At 59.0% G+C, this 18,242-nt stretch overlaps 1 protein-coding gene across 11 annotated transcripts in view; it reads right to left on the reverse strand.

Annotated features, from left to right (window-relative positions):
* Positions 1-1,072: 1,072 nt before the first annotated feature.
* LOC107320959 (ankyrin repeat and fibronectin type-III domain-containing protein 1-like) overlaps positions 1,073-18,242 on the reverse strand; it is a 104,788-nt gene continuing 87,618 nt past the window's right edge. For all 11 annotated transcript variants that reach the window (XM_032447638.1, XM_015877371.2, XM_015877370.2 and 8 more), the window contains 18 exons: positions 11,639-11,840; positions 11,184-11,391; positions 10,583-10,777; positions 10,302-10,415; positions 9,570-9,667; positions 8,982-9,072; positions 7,582-7,689; positions 7,291-7,390; positions 6,697-6,829; positions 6,063-6,182; positions 5,556-5,771; positions 5,237-5,403; positions 4,873-5,023; positions 4,619-4,787; positions 4,230-4,396; positions 3,728-3,938; positions 3,051-3,649; positions 1,073-2,257 (listed from right to left, as the gene is read on the reverse strand). In XM_032447638.1, coding sequence (XP_032303529.1) covers positions 1,970-2,257; positions 3,051-3,649; positions 3,728-3,938; positions 4,230-4,396; positions 4,619-4,787; positions 4,873-5,023; positions 5,237-5,403; positions 5,556-5,771; positions 6,063-6,182; positions 6,697-6,829; positions 7,291-7,390; positions 7,582-7,689; positions 8,982-9,072; positions 9,570-9,667; positions 10,302-10,415; positions 10,583-10,777; positions 11,184-11,391; positions 11,639-11,840 — 3,337 coding nt within the window. In that variant the 3' untranslated portion in view covers positions 1,073-1,969. The remainder of the gene's footprint in view (positions 2,258-3,050; positions 3,650-3,727; positions 3,939-4,229; positions 4,397-4,618; positions 4,788-4,872; positions 5,024-5,236; positions 5,404-5,555; positions 5,772-6,062; positions 6,183-6,696; positions 6,830-7,290; positions 7,391-7,581; positions 7,690-8,981; positions 9,073-9,569; positions 9,668-10,301; positions 10,416-10,582; positions 10,778-11,183; positions 11,392-11,638; positions 11,841-18,242) is intronic.

An 18,242-nucleotide genomic window follows, 5' to 3' on the forward strand; every position in this document is an offset into this window, starting at 1 on the left:
TTTGTTTGAGCAGCTCCCCTTGGGTGGGAGAAAAGAAACACAGATGCTTCAGAACTGGTGCCAACAAGCTCCTGATTTTGGGGGGGAAATGCAGAGTGTCACAGTTCAGGTTTACTTCCATGAATCCATGTGATGTGAGCAAGGCACCGCGGGGTGATGGCTCTCCTGGCACTCTTATTTAATACACCCCTATTTGCCTCTGTGGAATGGTGCCAGTTTTCTCCTGCTGAGCTCCTGGACCTGGGTCTACTTTGAAGCAGAGGAGCACCTTGGGGAGTGTTGCTCACATCTGCCCTCACCTGGAGGAGATGTTTAAGGGAGTCTAAGACATTAAGGCCCTCAGCAGGATGTGGGGCTGGGTGAGGTCTGTGTACACGTGCATGATGCCAGGAGGGATGGCAGCCGATGGCCACAGTGTAAAGAACAATCCTGGGCTTGGAGCACGTGGGTGAGTGCTGGCCTTGCTGGGTGCAGCATTTTGTCAGGGGCATATGCGGCCCACGGTGGGCAGTGCTGGGGGACATGGGCACTGTAGGGACAGGGACATCTGCACCTCGCAACTCTGGTCACCTGTGCCATTAGCACTTTTATCTAGGTCAACTGAAGGGAAAACATCTGTCCCACCTGCCCCCATGTGGCTCTGAGGGCCAGGAGTCACGATGCCCTGGTACTGTGCTCCAACTATAAGACCCTGCTGTGTGTAACAGCCCCAAAAGGTGTAACACCAATGTCCCACATGCAGACCCTGGCTCCAGGCTGGCCCTGGCTCCTGCAGCACCCACAGCTCTGTGCACCAAGACTTTACCCCAGAACCTGCCCCATGTAGGGCCAACCTATGTCTGCTCCTGCAAGGGCAGGAGGGCACAAAAGGGCTTCAGGATCCATTGGGAAGAAAACATGGCAATGTGCCCATCAAGACATTCAGGAAGAGCAGAACATGAGAAGATGTGCATAGCCCTGTGCTAATGCTGAACTCAGCCCAGGGCTGCCAGGAGCCATGCACCAGCTGTAATGTGGGGGTAATAGGGGTTAAGGATCAGGTGCTGCCCATCAGGTCACAAGGAGAGAGCAATACACAGTCAGCAGCAGTCACCTTTACTACGGACCACAGGAGATCAGAAAAATAACCTTGGGAACAAGAGACCTAGGTGCTAAGTGTCATGCTGTAGGACATACAAGAGGCCACTCACAATCACCAGGACAGAACGGCAACCGAGGAGGAATGGCAGGCAGTCCCGTGGTGCTGCTGGGCGTGCTGCAGCCCTGCCCCATAGTAAACCCAGCGTGGTGGTGTGGGCACAGCTACATACACATGTGGGGCTGTTGGCGCACCTTCCTTCGGCCTCTACAACAATAAAAGGGTCCACACCTTCCACACGACTCCGGTGTCTCTAGCACAGGTTTGTCATTTGTCTCAGGAAAGAGAAGAAAAAGCAAAAAAAAAAAAAAAAAAAAGCATTTTGTATAAGAAAGGAGCAGGAGCTGCTCGCTGGGTAGGAGACAAACCCCAGCTTAGTGCCATCCCTGCACACCAACACCGCAGCCCCCCCAGCAGCGCCATGCAGGTCTTCCCTTCTGCCGGCCCTGGACGAGGATGTCCAGAAAAAATAAGAAGGAAAAGGAGAAATGATTAAAAAAAAGTATTGCTGCTTCTTCTCGGAATAGTTTGTCCTCTCTTTTCCAACCCCCCCCTCCCCACAACCTTCCCCTTAGAAATGTTTGCTCTCAAAAATTCCATTCCTCCCGAGCTCTGAGGTCTTCACGCTCCACCCTCGCCTTGTGCAGTCAGAAAAACCGAGTCTCGATGTCTCTTTGGTTAAAAAGAAAGAGAGAAAGAAGGGAAGAAACAACACCAACAAGAAACACAGAGCCCAGTATGATCCCACTCCACCCCGCGGACGCCTGACGGGAGGGTGTCTGTGGAAGAAGGAAGCATCAGAGCCGCGCTGTCTGCCGCAGGCTGCGCTGCTCATACGGTGGTTGCCGGCCCGAACTGCAGCACCAGCGGCGACGTCTCCTTGATGCGGACGTAGAAGCGCCCCTCGGGCCGGGCAGCCTGCAGGGGCAGCGGCCGCGCTTCGTCGGGCAGCCACCGCTCGCCCTCCTCGGAGGCGAACACCAGTCCGAAGTGCTCCAGCTGCTCCTCGCCGTAGCAGAAGGCGGCCGAGCCGCCCAGCGCGCCGTGGGAGACATCATTCATCTGCAGCACCACCAGCTTCACCACCTCGCCGGCCGACGTCTGGCTGGTGACGTGTAGCTGCGGAGAGACAGAGGTGGGAGATGGGGGTGAGGGGGGGACAGGGCAGGAGGCCGGGGAGAGGCGGCGGATCCCTCGGTACGTCCCTGACGGCTGCAGAGCGGTGCCCGGCCGGGTGGTCCCGGCCCTCAGCCCACACGAACCCCGAGCGCTCACTGAGGGGCTCTGCTGATTTATGCCAGCCAGGAGCCTCCCCTTTGAACTCGGTTCTTCGAGGAGAACATCTTAAAGCGCTGTCAAGCAGGCGTGCCCTGAGCTCTGCAACTTCAAACGCCACGTGGGCAGCCCGCCAGGAAGCCGGGGCTGCACTTCAATTGCACAGAAATCTACGGGACTTTCTTAAATGGAAAATTAATTCTGCGAGTCAGCGTTCCCTCTGCTTCTACCATCCCTGCTGGGTGAAGAGAACCCGGCTACCAGAGCTCCCATCCACCCCTCTGCCTGCAGGGAGCTGAGCAGGGCAGAGCCTGGTGCTGGGACACAGCTCTGCCTGCTCCTCCGAGGACACACAAACACAGAGAGGAGCAGAGGCCGTGGAGCCCCGCGTGGCGCCCTTCAGATCCTTTACAGCCCAGCGCAGGCTGTCAGCAGTGTGAGCCGAGCTGCCAGGGCTGTGGGGACCCCCACCCTGCAGCAGGGCTGGACAGGAGCTGGGGCAGCAGCCGGGGTACCCCTGGCACAGCAGAGGATGCAGAGGGCAGAGCCAGGCGAGGGCCAGGCGTGCCCACGGTGCCATCCTCCCCCATCCTGGGCACGGCACAGCCGCAGCGCTGCCCTCAGCGGGCGCCGGTACCTTGACACTGGTCTCTTTGGAGAGTCCGGTTTCGTACTGAGGGCAGACCCGCAGGGTGACAGAGCCCGGCTTCTTCCCACCGGGTTGCTCTGCTGGTTCCTGGAAGCTCGCAGTCCACTCGGCCGAGCGTGTGCGGCCGCGCTCGGGGCTGTGCGTGGAGCCAGTCCCTGGCCTGCCCTGCGCGCCGGCCCTGCTGTCCGTCGGGGAGCTGTCGACTGAACCGGGACACGATTTCCTGGCCACGGGGCAGAGCGGCTTGGGGAAGTCCAGGCTGCTGGTCCGCACGCAGTACGCCTGCCGCTTCTCGGTGACGCGCAGCAGCTCGATCTGCCGGCTGGGCAGCACGAAGTCGCTGTCGTACAGCTCGGGGGGCGGCCGGGGCTCCGGCGAGGCCAGCGCTGCGGGCTGCAGCTCGTGGCTCTGCAGCACGTCGGGGGCACTGTCCCGCAGGCTGCGAGCCGCCCGCCGCCCGCAGCACTCGGGCCCCGACGACACCAGGTCCAGCTCCTTGGGGCTCTGCGCCCTGCTCGAGTCGTAGTCGCTGTCGGTGGCCAGGAACACCTCGGAGGAGCCTTCCTCGTCCGACAGCCCGTGCAGGTCTGCGGGGGAAGCACAGAGGGGCTGTTGGCCGCCGGGTGTCCGCAGCGTGGTGGAGCCGTGCGGTGCCGGGTCCTTACCGGAGCTGAGCTTACGGCTGCTGTCCGGTGAGGGGGCTGGGGAGGGAAGGAAGTCGAGGTGGGACGAGGAGGAGCGTGTTTTGTCCTTCACGGTGCCGCCGGAGGTGCTGAGGAAGCCGCTGAGGGACAGGCCGCAGGAGGGCTGCTTGTAGCGGGCGTGCTGCAGGGCGTCCATCATCCAGCGCATCTCACGCCAGATCTCCTCCATTTGCTGCTCGAGCAGGAAAGAAAGGATCAGGGAACAAACCACCACCACAGAAGAATGGAGCTGAACCCCTGCCTATCCCCACACGCTTTTCCTGGGAGGCCCAGCAGAAGCATCCAGCTCTAACCAGGACTTTAACACAACTACTGTAGGAAGAACTCGTCAGACCAAGTCCTGACACTGCAGCATTCCTGGGGCTGCACAGCACATAGTCTGCCTTGGGATGCCCAGCACGTCCCTGTCCCAGCCACAGCCCACACCCAGCCACAGCCCACACCCTGCTCACTGCTCTGGTACCTGGATGTACTCCTGAACCTGCTGGTGCCGCTGCTTGGCGGTGGAAAGCTCGCTGTCGGAGAAGGCTTCCCTGAGGCTCTGCTGGGAGAGGAGGGACTCCAGCTCCAGGAGGGCGGACACCTGGCAGTACTGTGTGATGAACTCCCGGTCATACGTGAAGAAGTGCACTGAGGGATGAAAGGGAGGAAGGGAATGGGAAACAGCACATCCCAACGGGTTCCTCCCCTTCTGCTCAATGCAGGAAGGAGGCAACACTCTCCTCTAGCTGGTCTGGAGCAGTGGGGAGCCCCCAGCACCCCCCCCCCCGTCCTGGGGGAACAGAGCCAGCCCACCCCAGGAGGAGAGCACCATAGACAGGTCTGGGCAGTGCAGGTCACCCCTCTTCTCACCCAGCTCGAATATCTGCAGTGGCAGAGTGAGGAAGCCAGACTGTGGAGTGTAGGGGTTGTTCTGGCCCGGGGCCGTGCAGACATCATCTGAGGGAGGCAGCAGCAGCAAGAAGGAGACCTGACCCCCAAAGTCCAGCACCTCCTGGCTGTACAGACGGAAATCTTTTGCCTGCAAGAGTCCATCCAAAAGACACCACAAGTAATGGCTGCAAATGTCACCTCTCGTGTCCCCGGACCTCAGCTCCCACCCGCACCTCTTGCAATGGGATGTTGACCAGAGCCATCAGCTCCTTGATGGCCACCTGGAGCTCCTGAAACAAGTGGTTTGGCGATGTCTCATTCTCAGACTCCACAGGAACGGGCTCCTCCATGCTGGCCATCTTCTGCAGCCATTCCCACTCTTCCCTGAAAGACAGTAGGCAGAAATGTGCTGAATGGAGCAACTCGGGTAGAGCTGCAGTGGCAGCAGGAGACCTTGGTTTGCCCCATGCCCACACGGCAGGGACGGAGCTCAGAGGTGATGCTGCTGCTTCCTGGAGCACATGAGCAGGAGGTGGAAGCCAAGGATGCTCGAGGGCTGGATGAGGCAGTGAGGCCTGGCTGCGCCCACAGCCTCACCTGGAGATGTTGGGGTTGGAGCGGATCTTCACATGGCACAGGATGTTGGGGAGCTGCTCTGGTACCAGCACCCGGATCTGGTCCACAGCACTGCAGAGCTTCAGGTAACCCAGGTAGAGGCCCGGAGGGAGGGCATGGCTGCTCCGCTGGTGGTAAGCCAGCTTGTCCTGGGGAGACAGGCACCGCTGGAGAGAGCCAGCCTTCATGGCATGGTGCTCTCCAGCCCTTGTGCCCCATGGGACAGGCCAGAACAGCCTCAGTGTGCTGGTCAGGACTGGCAGCTGTGCCCCCAGCCTGCTCTCTCGTTGTGGAGCAGCACCTGCACAGAGATGAGCAGTGTGTCCAGGGCAGTGGGCTCCTCTGGGGAGGACACGGACTTGCGGCTCGTCTGCAGCTTGCAGATGGGCACCCAGCGCACGCTCTCAAAGGTCTGGTTGGTCTTCACCTCCTTCAGGGTGACGATGAGGATGTTGCCCTGCTTGTCTTTGATGGGCTCAAAGAAGACCTGCCCCAGGTCCTGGATACCCAGCAGCCCCTGCACACAGCAGTGAGGGACAGGAGAAAGCAACAGGTCAGAGGACAGTGCTCTTGTGCTGGAAACCAGTCCCAGAACAGTCCTCGGTCCCTCCCTGTGCCATGGAGCCTGGCACACCACTGTCACTGTGAGGGGACAAGGTGATGGCACTGCCTGCTCCTGTTGACCCAGCTGCAACCTGGTTGCACTGGAGACTTTCTCCAAAGCAGCCAACACCCAGCACCCCCAAAAAGCACCCTGCATGCCAGCAAGGAAAGGGTGCTGTGCTCGCTCCCACCCCAACACCCTCACCTGCATTTGTGAGATGGCCAGCAGCATCTTGAAGCGTGTCTGTAGGATGCAGGAACAGGACGACTGGGAGACGGTGACGCACTGCCGCAGCCACAGGATCTCGTCCCACATGCACGACACCTGCAGCACAACCAGCAGCTGTCAGTGCCAGCCAACCCAGCTGAGCCACCTCCCACAAAGCTGCTCTGAAGAGAGCCACCTCCTCGCCAGTTGTGCTGGGATGGGAAGGTGCACATGCACGGATCACTTCCAGCAGCAGGGGTCTATTTTCTCACACCGAAGGCACCCCTCCTAAAGGGGTTTCTGCCAAGAAGGTGTGCTCCCTCTTTCTCTCTTGGTAGATTAGGAACCTCCAGCAAGAGATTTTGGGCTTGAGCAGCCCACCTGCCTTTGTAGTGAGAGCTGAGGCTCAGGCAGCAGCATCCCACCCTGCATGGGAGAGGCAGAACCAAGGAAGAAGCTGCAAAGGGAGGCACCCTGCAGTTCAAGACAGCCCTGGAGAGCACAGTATTCAGTGTGGTGGCTGCCACCATCCAACCAGCACCTGGGCTGGTGGCAGCTGAGGGCAGAAATACAGGGTGCAAGCACAGCTGCCACACTGCAGCACACAGCATGGAGCCATGAGGCTGCCTACCTTGGTGAACCACAGAAAGTCCTGCATGAGCAGGCAGGAGTAAGTGTCATCGATCTCCACCACCGGTATCTGGTCTTCGTGGGTCACCAGGATGTTGTCGTCCTTGTAGAAGATGGCTGTTAGGTAGAGGCCCCTGCATGGGAGGACAGACAAGCTGCAGGGTCATCACTAGCACTGTTTCCCAAAGGGTCTCCCCAGAGGGCAGAGGAGGTGTCTGGGGGTCTGAGCTTATCGCCAGCAGCAGAAGAGGCAATAGTGGCAGAGTGGCAACAGAACCATGAGCCTGCACAGGCAGCAAGGTCAACCTGGCTCACACCATGTCTGACACGAGTAAGGGAGGTGTGGACCGGCTTGAAGCAAGAAGGTGGGAGACTGGCAGGGTCTGGAGGATGGTGAGGTGCTGGGCAATGCATGGAGATGTTAAAGGGATTCGTGCACAAGCACAGCTTGGTCAGTCCAAATAAAAGCATTTAATTTCCAAGAGATGGGACTGGCTGCCCATGATGGCACGGGACCCACCCAGAGCCCTGGCTGGGTAGTCCCATGTCCTCATGGGGTGAAGGGCTGTGAAATCCCTGCACATGAGTCTCTCACCGCTTCAGTGTCTTGAGGAACTTGCTGCCGGGGTGGAAGAGGTGCTTGAGGCTCCTGGAGACCGAGTGCTTCCTGCTCTGGGGCTGGCTCTTGCAGGGCTCTGTGAGGCAGGAAGCAGAAGCATGAGACCAAGAGCAGCTCTGGAAGCCCAGGGGAAGGGGTGGGCTTTTCTTGTGCCTCCCCTGCCTGAACTGCCTCCCTGCTGCACCCATCCCATTCCCACATGCCATCCCAACCCATTGCACCATACCAGGTAACACCCTGGAGGGCCACACCATGCTGCAGGCTCACCGTGGCAAATGCAGTGCTGGTGGACGGTCTTCACCTGGCCCAGCAGATGGTCCAGAGCTTCAGCCTGGCCCCTCCTTCGTGGAGCCCGGCCATCGTACTCTCTCCAGTCTGCAGGGACAGAGCCAGTGTCACCCCCATGCAGCCCTTGCTGTGGGGCTGCTCACTCCCTGGAACCCCAGCAGGGCAGGGAGGGGGCAGTCCCCAATGCTCTACTCCCAGAGACTCCACCTGCGGCACAGCATCCAGCTCTGGCCCCATCATAGGGATGTGAGAGGCTGTTGGGGAGGGGATGGAGGAAGACATGGGGATGTCAGAGGATGCAGCACCTCTGCTATGGGCATTGCTGCCCAGAGCTGTGGGTGCTCTGTCCCTGGAGCTGCCAATGGCCATGGATGGGCCCTGATCAATCTGCTCTATGGCAGCCCACAGGGTTGGAACCAGATGGGCTATAAGGTCCCCCCGAGCCCAAACCATGCCATGATGTTGAGGGTCCTATGTCCTCCCCCAGGCAGCAGAACCAGGACACAAAGCACATCTGGGGATCAAGAGCCACCCTGGGGGCAGCGCTGCCACATATGGGGCCAAAGGAGATAAAGAAGCAGCACTGCAGGGCCAGCAGCTTCCCTGCAGTGGAGGGATGGCAGAGGTCAGGAACAAGGTCCTGTATGTTGCTGCCACTTCACTGGGCTTAAAAAAATCAAATCCTTTCCAATGCCTTCCTCCAGGTCTTCCCTGGAGCTGCAGCTGATCATGGGATTCCCAGGTAACACAGCTGAGCTCCACGGCACCAGGACGGGGCAGTGGCACTTGTACACTCATTGCTTTGCACACCCCCTGTTCTGCCTGCTGCTGTTTTCCATGGAAAGTTCAGCTCTGTTAACTTTAGCTGAGGTTGGCCACTATTTTTAGGAGCTTTAAAAACACCCAGGGAGGTGCCCAACTATAGTCTGCTGGGCTGGGGAGGGATCCTTGGGGAGGGGAGAAATATTAATGGAGATAACAGCAAGAAAAACCAATTATGTCTGATACATTTCAGCTGCACTCTGTATCTGTGCCGTGCAGATCTGACCTGTGCTGGACAGCAAAGGGGCTGCAAGGGAACAAATGTCAGCAGCACGTGCTGCCAGGGCAGGGCACAGCCAGCCTGCTGCAAGAGCTGGGCAACCCGTTTATGCATCAATGTGTGTGCAAATGTATAAGAGATGCCACAGGCTGGAGGCAGCATCCCCCAAAGGGCAGCGCTGATGGCTCTATGGCTGAGCCCCACAGCCACTCTGGGACCATCTGCAAACCCCAGACACTGAATCCAGCTCTGAACCGAGCCCTGCTCCACGAGTCCTCACACCTCATCCCCGAAGCTCCCCCTCCTGCCCCATCCCACCGCCGGGTGCTGTACTTACTGGAAGGGATGGCAAATGTGGGTACGGAGGCTTGTGGGGGCCCCCAGCCCTTCATGTTGTAGGCAGACACCTGGACATAGTAAGCTGTGCCCTGCCAGGGGAAACAGTGTTCAGGATGGTGGTACTCAGCATACGGGGCAGGCAGGTGGGGAGGAACCCCAGAACATGGCAAGGAGCACAAAACTGGGTCTCACAGCCAGGTACCAGTCTGACCACGCCCAGCATCACTGTACATGTGATGGATGGGCTGGGGCACAATCCCTGCACAGAGCCCTGCCCCATGCTGTCCTTCGGTGGAGCAGGGTAGCAGCTCCCAGACCGCAGCACTGCTAGCTTGTCTGAGACCCCATACCTCATCCCACTCCTTGAACCCACCAGTACCTCCCTACCCCAGAGCAGGGAGTGCTGAACCCCCTTACTATGCTCCCCCACATCTCCACTTCACCCACCCCACCCCAAACCCCCACTCTGCCACCATCCCCCTGCCCACCGAGCTGCCATAATGTCCCCCTGCCCCACACACAGGGTGCAGCCCAGCCCCAAAGCTGCTCCTGCTCCACTCCCCACACAGCCCAGCCCCCAACTCACCGAGGTCAGCCCACGGATGGTGTAGTGCAGGCTCTTCAGCTTGTCCACCACGGCCTCCCCAGCCAGCGGTGAGAAGGATGGGGAGCAGCTCCACTCCACTGCAAAGAGAGACCCCGAGGTGCTGCATCCATGGAGGTGAGAGGGGACAGGGAGGTGACCAGCCAAAGCCAGGGGACCCAGCCAGGAGGAGTGAGACGTGAGCCACCAGCTGGCAAGCTCTGATGGGAGCTGGTATGGGATGGGAGCCAAAGTATCTGTTTAAAGGTGTGAAGGGCAGAGGAGCAGGTGCTAACCCCACCTGGGCACTGCTCTGGCAGGACCCAGTCTGATAGTGATAGGACAAGGAGGATCAGTTTTAAACTAAAAGATGGGGGATGTAGTTTGGATGTGAGGATGAAATTCTTTACCCAGAGGGCACTGAGGCACTGGCACTGCTGCCCAGAGCTGGGGGTGCCCCAGACCTGGAGTTGCCCATCACCACAGATGGGCCCTGGTCAGGATGAGAGGGTAGAAAACAAGCAGCACCTTGAAGTTTGCTTTGGTCCAGGTGGGTGGTTAAATCCAGCTGTCCAGCTGGAGGACACACCATGTCATGCCACAGCACGCCGGGGCTGTGCCACAGTTCAATGGGGGCTCAGCAGCCCCCTGCAAGGCAGCATGGTGTGCATGCAGCAAGACCCCATCACACGGCACCATGTGCTCAGCAGTGTGACACAGGGACCAGGTCCTTACCCTTGTACTTGGTGACAACGGCTGAATTGACACTGAGGGGCTCACAGAAGGTCACCTGCAATGAGGAGCTGCTGGCCACCGAAAGGTGGACATTAGCAGGAGGGTCTGGCACTCCTGGGGAGAAAGAGTGCAGGGGGTCACTGCAGTGAGTGGCCGCTTCAAACCCCACAGTGTCCCAGGGGCACATCCCCTCGTGCACCTGCATAGCAAGCCAGTGCATCCCCACCTCCCCCCAGCCCTACACGGCCCCACTCCCCCCTCAGCCCCCCTGCAGGACTCACGGGCGTGCTCAAACCCTGCCTTCATGCGCTTGTATAGCCTGTATCTCCATTCCCATGCTTTTAGTTGCTTCTCCTTCTCGGAGCAGTCGGCGCTGGGTGCCTCATTCACCACCTGTGCCGTCAGCTCATTGACGCGCTGCTCCGCTTCCCGCACCAGCGTGGAGAGGTGCAGCGAGCGGCTCTCCAGGCTGATGACTGCATGGCAGGAGGATGGGAAGGGAGGTGAGAAGGCAATGAGGAGCAGCAATGAGGAGCAGCACCTCGGCTCAGCCCTGAGGGCTGGTCTGGGCAGCAGTGTCTTGCTCCTGGGTGATGCTGCTCCCCAGGACCCTCCCAGGCACACATTTGGGCTCCTTGCCCCCACAGCACCATCACCACTTGATTCCCTGCTCTGAAATGTGGGGCCAGCACCATTCCCAGCTGCTCCATGGCATGTACAGCATGAAAAATGGGCTCTGCAGCCCAAGCTGGAGCACTGGAGTGCAGCACAGCCCACTCCTGCCCACCACACACACACACCCACTGGAGGGGGAGGAACCCCCCAGGCCGCCCAATGCCTCATACCAACCCCACCGCCTCTGTCTGTCCCCAGGCAACTCACAGTGCGGGCTCTCCTTTGCTCCTGCCTGCAGCAGAGCCCTGGCAATGGGCGCATTGTTGGTCATGATGGCGATGTCCAGGGGCAGCAGCCCCTCACTGTTGGGGGTGTTGAGATCCAGCTCTTCGGGGCTGTACTGCTTCAGCAGCTCCTGCACCCTGTCCAGGTCCTGCAGCTCCACGGCCTCAAAGAGAGCAGCATTGCTCTGAAACTGGATGGAACAAGATGTGTGGGTCAGCTGGGCATGGAGAAGCCTCCCGCACCCCAACACCCTTAATCCCAACAGGAGGCTGCCCAAGGCCGGGGGGTTTGGGACCACCAGCCCTTGGAAACACAACTGACAATGCTGAGTGATTGTCCCACTCCTCAATGGCTCCACCACATGCACCCACGGGTTTCATGGCCCTCGTGGTGCTCCCATTCCTTTCTCCCCTCCTCTGAGGGGCAGCAACACTTACCAGGTAGGACTTGCGGGGCTTCTCCTTCTCACCCCGTCCCACCAGGCTGCCCTCATCAAACGATGTGTAGTTGACTCGGAACTTCCCCGAGAGGTTTCGGTACAACCTTTTGGCTGCGTTTGGTGAGGACGGGCCCGGCGGTTTCCTGGCCTGTGCCAGCTGCAGGTCCCGCATCTGCTGCGTCATTTTAGGGGACGATGACCTGGGGCCGGGGGAGAGAATGCAGTGAGCACCCAGCCAGCAGGACATGACAGCAGGCACCGGGACCTGCACCAGGACTGACCCACAAGAGCCGGAGCCCCAGCCTGTCTCCAGCACTCAACAGCCATTCCTCAGCTTCTGAACCTAAAGGAGCTACAAGGTCTTTTCTCCATCCTGATTTTAAACACCAAGCAAGGAACAAGCACAACAAAAGCCCTGCAGCCGTCTGGCAGGTCGTGGCACAGTGGTACTGCAGAGCTGAACCTGTGGCCATGGTGCTTACAAAGACACCACCAAGAAGGCAGGATGTCAGTACTGACATTGCCCTCCGCCATCCTGTTTCCTCAGGAGGCAGCCAGAGTCCTCTCATGTCACCTTTTATGATCGTGGCATTTAGAAGTGATGTGATGGGGAGCCTGGTTCCTGCCCACCTCTCATCTCATCAGCTTCAGCCCATGGATTGAGAGGTCTCTATGGATGGAGCAGGCAGCCATGCCCATAGAACCACAGATTAAAGCGAATGGCACTTGAGCAAAAGAGCAAAAGCACATTCCTCTGCCAACTAAAACAGAAGGCAAACGACCCAGCACAGGCAAAATGCAGTTTGGAGGCACTTGTCTCAGAGACTCTAGAAACAGAGGAGATATAGGGAAATTTCTCACTGCTTTCCCTCATCTGATTTACTTCTAATGAGAAGTAAAGAGACAGAAATGATTCCAAGCTCCGGAGTGAACTTCTGTCTATATTAAACCGGCTGCGGCGCAGATGAAAGGGTTCCGTGCCCTGTGGCTGTGAGTCATTGGGACTCAGTGAAAGGGCCTTGATTTATCTAGAGCTAAACTCTGCGGTGGAGCAACTGATAGCTGCAAACAACGCCCACGATCTACAACCGGCCGCAGGAGTGTGCCCAGCAGCTGGGCTGTGTGCTGTGGGCATGGAGCACCAGGTCAGGGCTGCGGCTCAGCTGCATTTATCCCCACTGCAATCAGGTCTGGCTGCTCAGCTGAGAGCTGCCCTGGGGTCGGCAGGTCACAGGTGCAGTGACAAAGGTTTTCAGAGCGTGTGAGGATGGATGTGCTCAGTACAGCTTCATTTTATCCCTCTCTTCCACTGCTGCAGCTTCTGCATATTCTGGGTTTCCGTGTTTGTGGTGCTGCAGATCTCAGCCCAGTGAGCAGTGTTAATAATTACTGCAATTATACAATTTTAAGCACAGTGTGTTGAAGGGCGTGGGCTGCCCGAGATCCAGCACAGAACCAGTCCGGGTTGGACAGGGCTGCTCCATCCTGAGAAGAAGGAGCTGAAAAGACAGAGGTGGGAGGTGTTAACTCTTCAAAGGGATGCCACAGCGGGGGGTGGCAAAGAGACAGGGGCTGGGGCCATGCTGGGCTTCTTGTGGCTGTGTGGCGTGGGGAAGGTGCTGGTGCAGAGGTTGCTGTGGGATGTCTGCACTGGGTGCCAGGGCTGCTTTCCTGAACCACAGCCCAGCCCGACTGGAGATCACCCAGCAAAGGAGCAAGCAAAGCCAGGGAGAACACTGATGAGAAGCTGTCAGGGAACAGCCAACCCCACGCGGCCAACCTCACCCCAAACTAGGAGAGTGGAACCAAAGGATCAGCCAGAACCCAAACTGGGAGCTGGCACCAAAGGATCAGCCAGAACACTGCCCCAGGGCACGGCGTGCAGACCACTGCCAAAGGACTCAGACAGCACTTGCAGTTTCCACTCTCACTGCCTGAGCACAAGCAATTTTTCAGGACTGGAGAGACAGAAAATGGGTATAAACTGGAGCGTGAACGCCCTCCCAAAACAGTGGGATTTCATAACCCACCCACAGGCAGCCTCAAACCCAGGACACAGCTCCTTGCTTGGCACCCCTGCTTGGCGGCAGCGCTGCTGGGAGCGGCGTGCCCAGCCACCTGCACATGGAGCATTTCACAACCGGGCACCTGGAGCGCCGCTGGGCTCCAGCCTAGAGCCAAGGTGCTGCTCTGGTGCCGGCCAGGCGATTTGCAAGCACTGCCATTGCTGCCCAACCCCATGGAAGTACAGAGGGTGCTCGCCACACCAAAGCCCTTTTTCCCACGTGCACACACCCCAAAGCTATTCAAGTATTGCGCAGACGTGGGGTGGTGACCAGGCCTGCAAGGATGGAGCACCCTCAGAGCCCAGGCTGCCTCTACCTGCACTGCTGGGCCAGACGCTGACACGTGCCACAGAAACATCTGCGTGCCTGGAAAATGCACTTGCTTATTGAAACCTGGGTCCAGGGAACGGCAGCAAACAAGCAGCAGGGCTTTGTTTGTCTGTTTCCTACAGATTTTCTCTTTTTCCCACTTGGCAAAGCCACCGGGTTTTGTTTTGAATGGAGCCGAAATGAGCATGCCTCTTTTGTTTAGCAATAACAACCAACTTATACAGATCCCACTCCCCCAGGACATCTTTGCTCGGGCTCCAGAAGCCCAGTGCTGTCAGCCCAGCACCGGGAGGAGCAGGGTGTCCCTGCACTACCACGGGGCCAGGCACAAGGACGTGCCCTGGGAGCTCCCGTGTTCCTTCAGACCGAGCACAGCGCAGTGAGGATGCCGGGACCTCCCACAGCACGTTGTGAGGCCGGGAGAGATGGAGACTGCAGGTCAGCAAAAACGCCGGGACTCTGAGAAGGGTCTGGAGCCAACCAAGGAGATCACTCGCTGGCAGCCACAGGAGGCCTCCCATAAAACACAGCGCTCCTGCCAGCCCAGCAGTAAATTTGGGGCAGGAAGGGAGCCGAGACGCTGCAGCAGATTCTGTTGCGACACAATCGTGCTGCTGATGCTTCTTTGGGGGCTTCATTTTTTTGTTTTGCTTGTTTTGTTTCTTTTTTTTCTGCATTGTTTATTTATTTATTTGTTTCAATTAAGCGCTCTGATCAAGGCTGTTAAATGAGCCCAGAAGGAGCCCCGTGGCTCCACTCCCGGTAACGGATGACTGCAATTAGACTTCCAGCTCCTCGCTCACCCATGAGAACCTTCCACTGCAGCCGTGTGCGCAGCGAGTGCTGCTCTGTGTGCCCACACAGCCCCTCTGCATTGGGCACTGCAGGGCAGGGGCTGCTCCCTTCTCTTCCAGGAAGCCCCTGTGCCTGGAAAAGCCTCATTTCTGCTTCGGCACATCCGAGTTCCCGAGGTGTGAGTGCTGCAGAGTGCGGCACCTCTGGCCCGAGGGGCTGCGGGGGGCAGCTCGGCCCCATCCTGCCTCCACTGAGGGCAAACGCTCTGCGCTCCTGCAGCGCGGCCCTTAATTGCTGCTTGACATGAAGTATCTGAGCGAGGAAGTCTTGGGTAAATGTTCTTGCTATGGGAACACACAGTGCTGAGTCTCTTTAATTACATTGTTTTTGTTTGGCTTTTTTTATTAGTTGCGCTGTGGCTTCCCCTCCCCAACGGGCCGAGCAGCTCACGCTAAATATGGCCGGGCTTAGCGGCAGCGCTGAAACCCGAAGCGCGGCACCAGCTTGGCTGGACGCGGCCGGACAGGGGGACGGGGGGGACGCATTCCAGCAGCCACGGCCGGCTCCGACCCGAGCCGCTCCGGGCACCTCCACCACCCTGAAAAGCATCCCGTGCCCCCCCACCCCTCACCCCACCTTCTGCACCCACAGCCCTCCTGCACCTCCGCAGCACCCCCCAACCCGCGCCCACCGCTGCCGCACACCTGCTGCCCTCACGCTGCCCACCGGGCACGGCGCTTTCATCTCCTTCCGCCCCCCTCTCCCTCCTTGTTATTTTAAAGGCATTCCGGAGGATGCTGTCGGCCTTCGATGTGGTTTGGTTGGGTTGTTTGTTTTCGTACTGGAGGTTTTATGATCGCATTGGGAACGGGCCCTAATTGAGCTGCAATTCGAATTGCAGTCCGTGGGTATTTGTTTCATTTTTGGAAGGGCTTAAGCTGCAGCACAGCTTAGGCTGGAGAGAGCATTTGGTTTTAACTGGAACCTGATGGGGATGGGGCTGAGCGGGATGGAGCCGACACATGTAGGGAAACCAGAATGGGGACAGCAGCCCTGCGGCCACCTGAACCTGCAGCACTGCCTGGATGTGCATGGGGCAGCTCACAGCCACCCCGCACACCCCACAGTGTTCCCAGCCTCTCCAGGAGCCGCAGCAGAGCTGAGCTGCACACAGGCAGCAGGCAGGACCTAAAGGTCAGCACCCAAACTGCCCTTCATGGGATCGGCGTCGGTGTCAACTTCTGCTGACTGCCCAGCGCCGACTGCCAGGCCCCAGCACTCAGCGTACACAGAGCTGCTGGCACAGGTAGGGACGGGGAACAGAGGGATTCCCACAGCACAAGGGTCCATCCAAGCAGCGGCCCCACACTGCAGCGTGTCCCTGTGCTCCCTGTGCTCCCATGGGTGTTGGGATGCTGGGGCAGGCGGCGGTGCTGGGGGGACGCCCCGACCCACTGGCACCATCCCGGCTCAGTCCGACTTCCGCATATCAAAAGCGGATGAGGAGCGGGGACTTAGTGCCTGTTTCAGGAAGAAACCCAATCCCCGCACGGCCTGCCAGGAACAGGCAGCGCTCTGTGCCACAGATGCATGTGTGCAAACTCTTCTCGGGGGTATCAAATGCAGGAGCTGAGTCATACGACGCCTGGGCTCAAAGAGCACTGAAGGCAAAAGGAGGGGGGAAATTCTCTCTGTGGGGTCACCGGGCCCCTGCTGGGCCCCCCCAGGGGAAGGGCCGGGATGCTGAGCTGAGGACACACGGCCGCTGTGCTGGGAGGGGTGAGAAGGGCACTGAGCCGTGTGCTCCCACAGCCGATGCCATCCCATGATCAGCTCCCAGTGGGGCCAGAGGAGCTGTGGGGCCAGTGGCTCCATTACAGCGCTGTATCATTGGGATATAGGGCCGTGGGGCAAGGTGGCAGGCAGGACCCCCAGCTCCTCTCAGGCTGACCTGCAGGCTGGGCTGAGACCTGCAGAACTGTCACAGCAGTGCCAGGCACCCATTTGAACCCAGGCCTGGGGGATGCACATCAAATCCTTTAACCTCCTGCGCCACCTGGTGCCACCAGGACGAATACGCGGATGAGCGCCGGCTCCCACTGGAAGCCACCCCTTCTCCCAAGCCATGAAATTGCAGAAAATTGGCCCGAGGAGGATGTGGGGCTGCGCTCTGCCCCACGCCTGGGGCTGGATCCCACGCCCAGCCCATCCTGCCCAACCTGCACTCCACAACTGCCCCCCATGCGACCTCCCTGTCCCTCCCTGTGGTTTCCCCACCAGTGGAAGGCCACCTCCAGTCCCTCACCCTACCCAAGTCATGCAGTGAGATGGGGACTGAGCTGCTTGCTCATGCCAAGGCTGCACGATGAAAACCAGCACTGGCTGAAGACTTCCAGAGCTGCACCCAAAGGGGTTATAAAAAGGCAGGCCACAGACATTGATCTCGGCAGGGAGGAGGAGACAACGGCCAAGGCACAATGGAAGAACAGACAAGCGCACACACCCGGCTCCAGAACTGCTGCCCAGCTGGTAAATGTTATTGGAGTCAGAAAACCCCTTTCTTGCTGGAAGGCAACCAGCAAGACACAGCCGGCACCACCGGGCACGCTGGTCTTGACCTGCACAGCAGACCTGGCACCGTGACCAAGAGCGGCCACCATCCATTCCTTGGGGACATCCCTGGCCTGCAGGACACCTCTCTGCCCTGCACACACTGGGCTCTGAAGCCAAGCTGGCCCAGCCAGGAGTCTCTCTATTACAGCACAAGCGTTCCCAGTGCTCCCATGTGCCCTGCAGCAAGGCTCGAGGCTCTCCCATAGCCTCCATCCTTCCCATCACTGGGTGAGGAGCACAAGGACAATAGAGCGTATGGATGAATTTCTGAAGCCCTCAGCAAAGCTCTGCCTTCCACTCTAATACGAAAGAAGAATGCCAAAAAGCCACAGCAACCCCCAGGTCACACCTCCAGGTGAAGGGACGCACTCACCTGCCCATGTGTTACACTGGATGTGGCCAGCACCGCAAAGCAAACCTACTGGAGACACAGGGGCAAATGCCCTTCTCCAAGGATTCTCAGGATGGCGGAGCACATGGAGCTGTTCTCCTCCCATCACACACCACCTCAGCTCTCAGCTGCTGGAGCCCCGGGCACAGCACCCCAGGGGACTCAATGTGCCTTTCCAGGCTTCACAAGGAGACCCAAAGGGCAGTTCCTGCCAGCAGCCAGAGCCTCAGCCCACAGCCATGGGGACCAAGACAATGCCATCATTTGTGGAGTGCTCTGCAGCTCCCCAACGACCCTGCTGGGGTGCACACAGTCACAGCTCCTGACTCAGACCCTCATGGGCTGGAGGTGGCTCAGTGCTCGGTGCCGTGACCAGGAGCCTCCCTGCCTCCACTGGGGACTCTGAG

This window comes from Coturnix japonica, chromosome 14, assembly GCF_001577835.2.
Source record: "Coturnix japonica isolate 7356 chromosome 14, Coturnix japonica 2.1, whole genome shotgun sequence".
In the NCBI taxonomy this organism is placed as follows: domain Eukaryota; kingdom Metazoa; phylum Chordata; class Aves; order Galliformes; family Phasianidae; genus Coturnix; species Coturnix japonica.